Source organism: Channa argus, chromosome 17 (genome assembly GCF_033026475.1).
Source record: "Channa argus isolate prfri chromosome 17, Channa argus male v1.0, whole genome shotgun sequence".
Taxonomy (NCBI): Eukaryota; Metazoa; Chordata; class Actinopteri; order Anabantiformes; family Channidae; genus Channa; species Channa argus.
In genome coordinates, this window is record NC_090213.1 from 1,126,582 (window position 1) to 1,139,509 (window position 12,928).

The 12,928-nt window shown below is 40.7% G+C and overlaps 1 protein-coding gene across 3 annotated transcripts in view; it reads right to left on the bottom strand.

The window, feature by feature from the left end:
• vta1 (vesicle (multivesicular body) trafficking 1) overlaps nt 1–12,928 on the bottom strand; it is a 49,012-nt gene that overhangs the window by 5,704 nt on the left and 30,380 nt on the right. The window contains exons 6-7 of one of the 3 annotated variants that reach the window (XM_067482065.1): nt 4,830–5,081; nt 3,165–3,239 (exon numbers count right to left, since the gene is read on the bottom strand). In XM_067482065.1, coding sequence (XP_067338166.1) covers nt 3,165–3,239; nt 4,830–5,081 — 327 coding nt within the window. Of the gene's footprint in view, nt 1–3,164; nt 3,243–4,829; nt 5,082–12,928 lie in introns of all 3 variants that reach the window. The other 2 variants (XM_067482063.1, XM_067482066.1) reach the window with 2 other exon arrangements.

The following is a 12,928-nucleotide window of genomic DNA, read 5'->3' on the forward strand; positions in this document are numbered from 1 at the left end:
CCATATTCCTAAAAATTGGAGCAGCCTGGGAGGAGCGGGTGAGAAAACAGTGGAAAAATCTGCAAAGAGATGGAAGAAAATTAAAAATATGCAGTCTGACATACAAATGTGTGATAAATGCTTCACAACTGGCCAAGTTGGGAGTCTGATCATAAAACACTGTTGTTTTGTTTGGGTGATTACCTCTGTTTTGTACGGGCTCGTGGATTAATGAAACGATGAAGAATGTTTCTGTTTCGTAACATTTTATCCTGTGCATGAAAAAGAGCTGACAGAGGACTGACTGCATAAAGTAAATGTGCGATTTCTCCTCTAATAAATCGAAATGTGAAGGAGAGCTGCTGAACAGAAAACGGATGCTTACACGGTAATTTGCCTCTTTTTCTCAGGCTGTTTGGCACCTTGTAATATAGTGCTGCATGCAACAGTTCTTTTCATTTATCCGCCTGGACTGAGGCTTAATGTAGCCATCAAAGTTGCCTCTTCATTTCAGTAACACCAACAGTGATCAAACAAAAGTGTAATTATCCCAGTCGCAAAGTTTATCACTCTGTGATGACAAAAGCAGAGAGTAGAAAAGAGAAACATGACTTTGCAGGTTTGAATCAAATGTTTAAAAATGTTTGAATTATTCATTTCACCTATTTATCCTGTTAAGAGTTCTGCTGAGTATGAGTAAGCTCAGAAAATCTTATAGAAAAATGTGTCTCGAATCCTCCAGTATGTGCACTGTTCAGCTGCAGAAATGCAATACGACTGTACAGTCAATTCTCCATGAAAAGCTGAAGCAGCAACAAGCTTTATCTCAAACTTTCTAATTTACCCTTAAATAGCTATGTGAATTTATGGTCAGTGGACTAATCCGTTCTCCCTCATAAGACACCAAAACATAAAACCACGTAGTTCTGTTTAACGGTTTCGTTTTTTGGCTTTAATAAGCTCTGGAGAATGTTAAATATTCGCCTCGTGTTTCAGAAGATTATTGCTTGGTGTCTTGTTGTGGACAGTCACTCAGGGCTGATTATTCTGCAGCTGAACTTTAGGATCTTTGTTCGACAAACCATGTGGAAACTTAACAGGATCGCTCCTCTTTTGACATGTGGCTTTAAGGGAAAGCAGTGGAAAGAAAGGAAAACTCCTTTATCCTACTGGTGCATCCTTTACCAGAACCAATTTTAACTTGTTTTCTACCAGCAACCTGGTGTCTCATGTAGTGTCAGTTTTTGAAAGGAGAAAATGACGGGAAAAGTGTAAGATATGGCCACTGCTCCCTCGGCCTCTGGTCCTCTCTCTCTGTGCGGCTAACCACCAGCAGCTAATGATAGTCTAGACAGCGGCGAAGTGCAGATGATGCGGTTGTAATGACAGGTTAGACGGCAGATGCTTGGTGCAGGGACCAATCACACGGCAGTCATCACCATCACCACCATCTCCTGCACTGTCACTTCTTCAGCGGTTACTCACCACTTGTTTTACATCTTTACCAATAGTGAGGCAACGAAAACCATGTAAACGAACTTCCATCTGTTTTATCCTTTTCTCAGACTCATGAAACATCAACTTTTCTGACATGAATGTAGCCCCTAAGAGCTGTTTGACCATCTAGCCGTACACGTACAGCCGTTGTGAGCACTGCGCCTCATTACTGATGTACATTTATTCACCTTCTTTCAGAGAGTGCTATGGAAGAACGGATGGGAATCTCATTTGTATATGCTAGATACAGTCAAGTTATGGTTAGCCCAGATCAGTTAGAGAAGGCTGTAACTTCAGTTTATAATGGAGGTTGGATCCTTCTGTATTCCAACCTGACAAAGTGTCATAGAAGGACCCATGAAGTCTGGGTCCACTGAGAAACCACTTTCATGTAGACCAACTGTACTGAGAGGTCGATGCTCTGTCACACACCACATGGTTCTGTGGGAACTTATGTTTAATGCTGTTAAATGAAAGCAAATCTTAAAATGAAGACGGTTTACTTGGGCTTCAGTCAGTCAAAATGACTATTGTGTGTGAATCCTGATTTGAATATTATGGGTCACAGCCTGTTTTCATATCTACTGTTTATCTTCATTTATGTCTGCTATATACATCCATGGAGTTTGTTGTTTTCAGCTCAGGTTGTGGTTTACGTTTAGCTTTGAGGGTTATGAAGTGTTTGAGCTCAGACCTCTGAATGTTGCCACTTTGGGCATCAAGTTAGTTCACTGGCTAATATAGTTTATATTTTATTCATGTTACTGTAGCCTTTGTGTAATTTATCTTTATCATGTTCAACAACTCCCATCACAGGTATTAACAGTCAGCTCAGCTGGACTGTGACTGATGCTGTGAGCACAATGGCTAATTTCCTCCTCCACCATTAGTGTGCAAATCGCTGTTCAGACTGGAGGATGGATCAAGTTTAATTATTGTGAGGTTTCATGGTTTGGGTCCATTCTGTCCCCATGTCTCATAACACTGAACATTTACAGTCTCCTGGCACCTGGTGCCCCCCCCCCCCACCCCCACACACACACACACTCTATCTCCTTTCTCTCTTTTCTGCTGTCTCTTTTTAATTCATCAACACCTGATTAGACAGTTACAGCGTCGGAAACAGCTGCTGGCGTTTTAATAAAGACAGAAGAGAAAATGCTCCCTTCCTGTCAGTCCTCAGACCTGGATCCACGCTGGCATGGATTTGGTCCACACGGGACCTGCTATGCACAGTAGGAACCAATTCCTGAAACTCAAAATGTTCCATTGAGTTTAAAAGCTTACATTTTCCCTGTTGACGTTCCTTAAGCTTTTACCTTTTTACTTTTTATTTCTTTCATTCTTTTTTGTTGCTTTTCATGTATATTTAGTCATTTCTGTACAAATGTTTAAAGATTTAAATGTTTTCTGGCCTCATTCTGCTCATCTCCGTCCATCTGTGTTCAGTGGGTACAGTGCATACTCTTCATACCACTGAATACATACACACTTTTCAGTCATATGAGTCATATAAATGTGTGTGGCAAAAATACCTGCAACATCAGCAAATTGAATGGAAAAAGCTTTAAGAGTAAAATCAGCAAGCGACATGTTTGTTTGGCTCAGATACACTGAAAACCTTGAATATGTTTTAAACCCACTAGCAACTAATGTAGCAGTGTGTGTGTGTGTGTGTGTGTCCTTACCCTGCTGCTGGGCATTGAGCAGTGTGGGGTCAACAGTGGGCACTGATCGGGGCATAGGCACTGGTTTATCTGCTTCTGCTGGTCAAAAAAAAAAAAGCACAGAAAACTGATTCTGCTTTTTAATCTAGAGGTTGCTGATTTATAAAATAGTCTTGACTGTTGAAAATTGCCAATATGTATTCAAATATGACACGGAGATCGTTTTTAATCTGTCTTTACATACAAACAATTTTATTAGTTTCTGCTGTTTCCACCAGAAATGTCCTAGTAGTTTAGTCTCCAGGGAACTAAAGTCCAGGAACCTTTAACAGGGTAAAGTTTTTTGTGATGGAATTGTGATTAGGGAAAGTCGCTTTATTCACTTCACCATCGGTCTATTGTTTAAACCTTCAACCTGAGTTTTGTGACAAACAAGCAGACGTCATGGTTAAGGTTAGAGACATGGGGGGTTTGTTTGAAGGTAAATAAACCCAAACAACTCCTCGTCTGGGAGTTGAACGTTCAGTTTCTCTTACCTTATTCGGGTGCTGAGAAAGTCTAACTACAACAATAAAGCAGTTAAATAATTCTATAGTTAGAAAGAGAAGCAGAAATATTGTACTGATATGTTCAATACCTGTTTTGTATCGTGCTCAGTACATGATTTTCCTGTGCATATTTAAACTTTTCATTTATGATGAATGTCAGGCTCATTAAGTTAATACAAAACATAACTCATAACCATGTTTGTGATTGCTGTGTGGTTGTATAGGTTTCCTCAGAACATGTTTCCATTCATAAAAGTGACATGAAATGTGAACAGAGCACCACAAAATCCATGAAAACAAACTTACACTGGCTTCGTCCAGACTTCAGATTTTCACACGTTCTTTATCTTTCAAGTGAAACATCAATACAGATTTCTAGGTTTTTAAAGTCAAAGGGAGCCGTGAGACAGCAAGTATAAATTGGAACCAACCACGTTTCTCGTTCCCACACTGAAAGCAACAGATATCACACAGCTCTCGTGTGACTAACAGGTCCATCATTATCAGCAACACGGTGCCTGGATGGGCCCCAACATCAACTTCTGTCATTCCTTCTACTGAATCATCTCCTCTTCACAGCAGGAGCCTGCGATTAAAATCCTTTGCATTACTCCGAATCTTTATGTTTACCTCATTTCATTTCCAATTATTGCTGAATTAAAGAAGTAAATTCTGACAGCAGATAAGATCCTAACATCCTCCCTCATCTTCACATGCTCAGGTGGACATCTGGAAACATTTGCTAAATGCCAAGCACAAACACACACACACGTTGGTAAAGAGTGTGTGTGTGTGTGTGCGCGAGTGAGGAAGCCTCAGGGAGGTGTGTTATCAATTCTAGCACAAAAAAATTAAAGGCAATGGTCACAAATGCAACAGTGATCATTAAAGTGATAAGAGGTGACAGATCATGTGCTGTATTTCATTTTAAGTGATCATTGATCAGGAAATAATGGGTCACCATTCCAATAACGCCCCCACCACAGAATATACAGATAAACCCTGCAGCAAGGATCACAATTAGTAAACTATCCGACAGTGGTCACGTTGGATCACTGTGGTCGACCAATTGCGTCAGTCCTGCAGCTACAGTGTGTGAGACTGATGTGTAGACACAATCAGGATTCCTGTTTCATACCTGTGGGTGGAGGCAGCTCAGCTGGAGTGTTGGCTGGTGCGTGAGCCCCCGGTGGGATGTGGATGTTGTTGTAGTTTGTGTTGGGAGGTCCTGAAGGGCCAGACCCTGGAACAGGAGTGAAGCCAATGCCTGGGGCAGGACCTGGATGCAAACTTTTGTCCTGGTCCTCGTGGGACTGGAAAGTAGGATCTCCCCTAAAGGAACCGCCATAGGAGGGGCCCGCTCCTGCAAAACCTTCAGCTCCAAACTCATCTATCAGTGAGAGAGAGAAAGAACAGAAAGAGGCAGACAGCAGTGAGATTGTTGGTCCTTTTACTTGTACGTACCTATGACCTGACCGTGTAAAGCATGTGCACTTATGTCTGCTCATAACCACTGTGTGCAGCACCTATTTTAAATCAAAGCAGGTGATAGTTCTGGGCTGATGATCTAGTGTTTAAATAGTAAAAGGTAAATGCTCTGCACTTATATAGCACTTTTCTACCTATTGGCACTCAAAGCACTTTACACTGCTTCTTATTCACCCATTCACACACACAATCACACATACATTCATACATCGATGGGGGAGCTGCTATGCAGCTGGCCAACACTCACCGGGAGCAACTAAGTTGGGGTTCAGCTCAAGGAAACTTAGACATGTGAACCAACAACTGTGAGATTGGTGGACAACTGCTCTAGCTTCCTGCGCCACAGTCGCCACTAATCAATGTAAGTCAATCAAAGCCTTGTAGAGAAGATTAATCCCATCCAAGGGCATTTCCAGTTAATTTGGCTTTTTCATTTCTTAGTGGGTGTGTTGTTATTTTGCACTAATCAATCAGTAGGGATCCACTGATTGATTGGTTCTATCCAACAAAGTCAGAATATGAACGTGTAACCTGCTGCTTTGCCGGAGAGTTTCAGAGTTGTTATTTCTGAAACTCTCTGTCAGCTTTAAACCTAAGTAAAGGGGAAGTTTACAATCCGAGACTTGAGGTAGGACCATCATCTAGTGGTAAACATGTAGATGATGGATGTGACAGTCCAACCTCACGTCTCTGATTGTAAACCTCCCCAAGTGGTGCATTATACATCAATAGCATATATAACAATAACTATTAAGAGTCAAAAAGCATGTATATGAAATAATTACTGATATAATGTCAAAATGCTTGACATTTGTCAGATAAGCCACATAATCATGGTGTTGCCTCAAACCATCAATTGCTAATTAATAACATGTTTATCTAATTGCCTGCCCTCGGCTTATACAGTGAGGCTGGAGCCTGAAAGAAATGAGATAAGCTCTAGAAATGAAACATTTAGCTGCTACACAAATGTTTAACAGTGTTGAACGCAGAAGCTTAAATCTCCTGACCTAACTCGGTGGAAATTACACCCACCAAAAATCTGTTTTTTAATCAAATGCATGACAAATGAAGAGGTGGTCAAAACTGGGTTTGGGTGAAATGATTAGAATTCATGAGAAAATGATGAAAGTGTCACAGCAGTAAGTGTGTAAATCACACTCGTATATATTAATTCAGAAATTGGATTTAGATGTGGAATGGAACATGGAGGAGAGACTTTCTTAGCATTTTAACTGGATGCAGAGCTGAAGACACATGAATTGATTTATTTGCCTTTAAATAAAGCAGTCGTGAGTTCTGGGATTGGGAATGTTATTTAATGATTACATTACCCCAAACTGTCTGTTTTTGCTGCTCCTCTATCACCATTTACTAATATCCAACACACTTAACAGTTACAGGTGCTGAAATTAATCAAGACTTTGCATGTTGTTAGTCACCAATTATTAAAAGTTCAAATCTAGGGGGGTCAGTTATGTTTAGGCCAGGAGAGAAAGTAGAGTCCTATTTCTAACAAAGATTGATCTGGTTAAAGCAAATAAGAGAAAGATGCTTAAAGGAAAAAAACTTGAAAATAAAAGCATGAAAGGAAAAAAAGAAGTTTTTTGTGTGTGGTGCTTTTCTGTGGTGTTTTCCGAACATGAGCCTGCGCTGGAGACTTGTCTCGCTCAGCAACCACACCTAACAAAAAGAAAACATTTCTTGACAGCCACAGATATTTTGACACATTATGAACATTAGGACGGATTTGCAGACACAGGCTGTATTTGAAACCATGTTAAGCCCCAACCTCTGTCATTATTGCATCACAGGCAAGAAGCCAAGCAGACATTAGGTGAAGATCTGACACTTCAACAATTGTTAGAAGATTAGGTCTTTCATTAAGTTGTTAAATGTTTTGTTTATGTAGAGAAAGTTAATTGACACTTTATGCTTAAATGTCATTTTCATTTCTGTGTCTTGTCTGGGTAGAGACACTGTGTAAATACACTCTTAATGCTGACACAATTGGTACATTAGCAAACTAGACATCCGATTCGGAGCTTTGTTCCATTTCCATTAGAATTAATGTCATTAGTTAAAGTGGGACATAAAGCCCACGTTTATCTGTGGACTCTACATTATGAATGCAATTTGCCAAGTAAATTTTCAGAGTCGCGCCATAGATTTAGTTCAATAAGCTGAATACACAATAGAAAAACAATCAGATTGTCTGTTAGTGGTGCTCATTCAGCAGAGCAAAAGGAACTGGACTAGTTTTAGTTTTCTAGTACAAAAAGACATAAATCGTGATGGTGATGATGATTATCATTATTAGGATTATTCTTGGCACTACAATAATTTTGCGCTACAATTAAAGTGTTCCTGCAGGCTTCACATGCAGAGATCTGCCCTCCCCCACCTGCAGAGGAACTTCGAGATAGTGGATGAAGAAGGTGTTTAGGTCCTGCTAACCACAGTATAAACTGCCTCTGCAGAAGCAAAGGGATGTTGGTTCTAACCAGAGGACGGGGTGAAAGGAACAGGTGTTGTGCTGAAGAGACCAGCATTGGAAAAAAGCCCCACCGGGCTGTATTTGACTAGTTGCTGGCATCCATCTGTGGAGCCACATCCAGCTGATCCGCATCAAATTTAATGTAGTTTACTGTCAAAGTTCAGTGTGTGTTCTGGAGAACATTACTGTCAGTGTGAGACAGGGGCTAAATGAGCACATGTTAGCGTGTTGTTGTCTGTTGGTATCTGCAGTGTTGTTTTGTTTGTTTGGGGGACAGAGGAGGGCGTCAGGAGTAGAGAAAGAACGAAGCAGCAATGTAAAAGGAGGAGGAACTAAAGAAGTGTGTATGTGTGCACACACATTAACTGAGGACAACATACAGCACACACATGCTATCGTTTGCTTGTAGCGCATCTCCCTTTTCAAACCCAACATTTGAGCTTATTTTTCTCTCTAATTTGGAAATTACTTTCGCAAGGCGATGGTGGAGGATTTGTAAACACTCTGTATCCCATCATCAGCAGACTAACGTTACAGAAGCAGATCCACAAACAGTGGCTCTGACTAAAACGCCTCAGCAACACCACACAGTGTAGCACTTTACTAAACATCAGTCAGATCTGATGGAGAAAATCCACTGGACCCGTTTCAAAATACATGCATCCATTCAGCGTTTTGGATAGAGATGCAGTAAAGAAGCTGTTCTCCAGTGCTGCAACACCACAGCAGAGCATGTGATTTACTAACTTTCCCTTTGCTCCAGAATAGACAAACCGACTTCTGTTTTTAAAGTAGAACATTCAAGCTGTGGCGTTTAATGGCATGTTTGTGGTAAAAAGTTGATTTTTAAATTCATCAAATTAGTGACTAATGTCTCCAGATTGTCTAGTTATATTGCCAACAATAGCTTTCCACTATTACCTGACATCTCTCAATGTCTTCTGCAAGACTTAAGGTTTTTGCTTGATTTGTTTCTCTGTGTGTGGATGAGGCACAGCACAAAGCCAAGTTAGAAGACTGACAGCTGATAAGTGTCAACACAAGCTACAACCAGTAACAGATGCAGGTTTGCTCTGTGCAGTTCAATTTTGAAGAAAAAAAAAAAAAACACTCATACACATGATTTTATCTAATGTGTGTCTGCCTGTATTGATACATGTCCTCTGTTTGCTGTGACTGAGGGACAACACAACACAAAGTAATAGACACAAACAGTAAGTCCTCTTAATTGTCCATTTTTTATGACAGGAAATTACAGACAAGAGACGAGTCATACTTCTACTCAATAATCACTTCCTACCACCTCATTTGCAGTGGACTATAACATAGATAAGGTCCAGACAAAAAACAGACTCTCAGTGCTCTAAACCCTCACTCAAACAGACAATTTGATTAGGACCACAGAGGGAAACTAGCAGCAGCCAACTACTGGCTTTTGACTCTGGGTGGATGGCACATTCGTGTGCCAACCCTCTTAGGTTAAAAACCATAATTTGGAGGTTGTTATTCTATTCTAAATTATGTCTAGTTGGTGAAATACCCACAGTGGCAAAGGAGTTTTGGATATAAGCAGTTTCCTGCCCTGCAGAAGAAGACATCCTTGTTTACTGCAGCAGTGAGGATGATTCACAGTACAACTGTTCTGCCTCCGGGACAATTAGGGGCTGAGTGCTGCCAGAGGGCACAAAGGCCACAGTCTGCCAATGTAAGGAGCCGTTTGACTGCCATTCAGAGGGTCCCCTTTGCTAAGCATGGTGTTAGCAGAACAACCTACTTTTTAAGAAAGGGTTTTTTTCATGATTTGATTTAGCCTGTATTAATCAGACTATGGCATGATAAGTCATGAACACCCTGACATCATAGCAGCCAGGGCCACCGCTCTAAGCTGGGTCATTGTGGTCCCACTCATGACTAGAGATAACCTCAGCCAACCTGCAATGATGTCCCATCTCAAACCAACACAATGTCTTCTGCTCAACTAAGTGTGTGCTCTGTGTGTGTGTTTCTGCCGGAGAGCAGAGAAAAAACTGTTTTTAAAATGTCTCTACATGTTCATCCTTTAATTTAGTTTTGTGGTTTGGAATTTTGCATTAATGTTGCTTATTTTCCACATCTCTCCCCCAATTCTATTTATAAAATAAAAGCCACAAAATGCCCAAACCTCCAGGAAACATTTAGGAAGCATCTAAAGAAAATGCAATGTGTCTGCCATGCTAGAATCTGAATTTTCATGGCTTGGCTCTAAGCAAGACATTTCCCTGGGGTTTCAATGTGACCTTCTGGACTGTTACAGATTTCCTCAGGGTGTGATCTTTGGTGGTGGCCCACTCTTGGGGAGGGCAACAGTGTTGAATTTACATTTACATTTAATGATTTGTCAGACCTTTTATTCAAAGCTACTTGCATGTGAGGTATGAGGCAAGTACATGATCTGCCAGACGATATGGAACCTTTTCCACCTTGTGGAGCATCTTCAGAAAACTCCTCTCTTTGTAGCATGGCACTGCTCTATGCACCCTGTGTTATCAAAATCTGAATTGAATATTGAAAACCCAGATTTCTCTTCTCTAAATAAGGCAGGTTCTTCCAGACTCACACCTGATTTCCATGCGTCTCATTTCTCAGAACCCTTTTTCATTTTTCAATCCTATGGAGGTTCCCCCTCCCCCCATTTCCCATCTATTCCTTTCCTCTTGGTTATCACATCCTCCTGCCAGCCAATGGTAAGTCAAACCAGCTGGTGGATGAGCATGTTATTCTGTCACTACCACTGCTATATTTGTGAGTGTGGTGTCAGACACTATGTGTGACTGTGTGAGTCTGAATGAGTCACACAAACCCGCAGAGTTTAATTAACAGAGTAAAAATGGTTCTCATCACTGCTACACAGTCGACAGAGGTCTATCCAACAAAAAAGCGCTGTGCCGGCAAAAAAATCACGTCGACATGTAATTTTGACCCGTGGAACGCCAGAAGACGGTCAGAGCTTTTCTGTATATTGAAATCTAGAAGGGGCAGGTGGCCAGGTGGCCTAAATCTGCTGCACCTTGCCCAAACAGCATGTGGGTCAGTTCATTGGTACCACGAAGTCAAAAAGTGCAGTAATATTCTGTACATGTCCATTTATGATGAAATAGCTGATATGACCCACATAAAAACAACAGGCAGCAGCCAGGTAATTTGCCCATGTTAGCTACTATGTTTATTAACCAGGCTTTGGACTGTTAGGACAATTACCTTCATTATCAATATATTCTAATATGTTTGCAGTTAATAAATTAATATTTTAGTCTTGTCGACAAGTAAAGGAGGAAACTCACATTATCAGAAATTTTTCGAGTAGATTTTTCACTTTCTTCTGTGTCAGTGTGTTGTTCATAATTTGCTGCAGCTAAAAACACTCATGAAAGCATTAAGTTGTGGTTTAAGGTGCTGGTCATGTAAACATCCCTGGTTTGGTTGTGTTTGTTGTTTGTGAACTACCATCTTTTCTTGTCCAGCTTCTTGCCCATCTCCGTTGTCAAATAAAGTCCGAAAATCCCCCAGACAAATACGTAAAATCTAAATGTTCGGACAGCTGCCATTTGAGTCAGGCCACTTCAGTGTTGAGCCTAAGCAAAGCAAAGATCTCCACCTACCAGAAATATGTTGTGTCTATGAGATTTACGACAACAATCAACTGAAAAATGATTATGTCAGAGAGGAATACTTTCAGAATGGACAGATGTGCTCTCGCTTTCTGTTCCACACACACACACAAACACACACACACACACACACACACACACACACACACACACGGGCTACTAATGTGTCTGACAAGACAAACATGTTGAAATGCTGATAAGAAAAAAAAGCAAATAAAGTCCAGAGAATAGGACACACTGAGGGACAACACAACACAAAATAATAGACACACAAGTCCACACACATCCTGGGTTGATAATATCAGCTGTGTTATCCATCACTGGGAACAAGCTATCATGATGTCATTACAGACACGAGACCCTGAAGCACCATGGGACGCAGCAAATACAGGGCGTGAAAGAGTGTGAGGGGAAATACAAAACCGGAACAAAAGGAGGAAAGAAACTGCACTTACATGTAGCTAAAGGGTGTTACATGGTGTATGATTTCACACCTGCATGCATGTGGCCTTTCTTTTACAGAGAAACCGCTCACAGGGAGTTCACTCACATAAAACAGGCAAGAGAAACGTGTTTAATTGTGTTCATGTCAAAATGCATTCCTGTTTCGTCCATGTCTTCCCCAGAGGCCTTTGATGCAATTTCTTGATCTCAAAGTGCAATCTGAAAATAAATCCAGATGCTGTGGAGCCAGTATAAATTCAATATTGAGTTTGAGTCACTGGGGTCCTGAAAACACACTATGACATCTTCACCTGGGTAATTCATAAGAATTAGTTATCCAATGAGTATTACTAATATCTATTAGTATTATTAGTAATTAGTGAGTATTAATACATGTTTTATATATGTACAACTCTGAGGATTTCCATTTTTTGCTACTTCAAGATATTTCAGAAGAAAGTACTGCACATCCACTCCACAGCATTTATCTGATAACTATAGTTACTTTTTAGATTGAAATATATAAAACGAAACGCACTATTTTTCTGTCAAACACGATAAGACAATAAATGGGAAACAGAAAGGGTCAAATGAGAGATGTTTTCACTGACACAGAAATCACAAACCCGGCTGAGACAGTTTCAGCGTGGAGTCTAGATTGAACCCAAGACAGGCGTGAAACTTAATTTCCACCTGCCACAAGACAAACGCTGATAAGGTTTGAGGATTGCTGGTAATTCCGACCACTCAAATGGCCACTTAAGGAGAGAATCTCAGGAACAAACAGCCCCTGTGGCAACTAAACAAAAAGGTTTCTTTTCCCACCACAGGCTTCTCAGAACACAATGATCTTTAAAGGCTGCCATAGCCATTTTGTTGTCTAAGTCAGTCGATTTCCTGGGGATCAAGTGGTGTTTTCCACTGCTTTCTTTCTCCTAAAGGTTATGTTTTATGGTACAAGCCTGGCATCAGAGCCCAGAGTGTTTCAGTGCGACAAAGGTCAGACATTCAAGAGTTGATCCACGCTGGATAAGAAGGGGACAGAGAGTAATAAAATAAATATCAGCTCATTCTCATGTGGATACACAGGGAGCCGCTGCTGCCCCCCCCACCACCACCACCACACACACACTTTCTTATTCAGACTAATTATTTCATTTT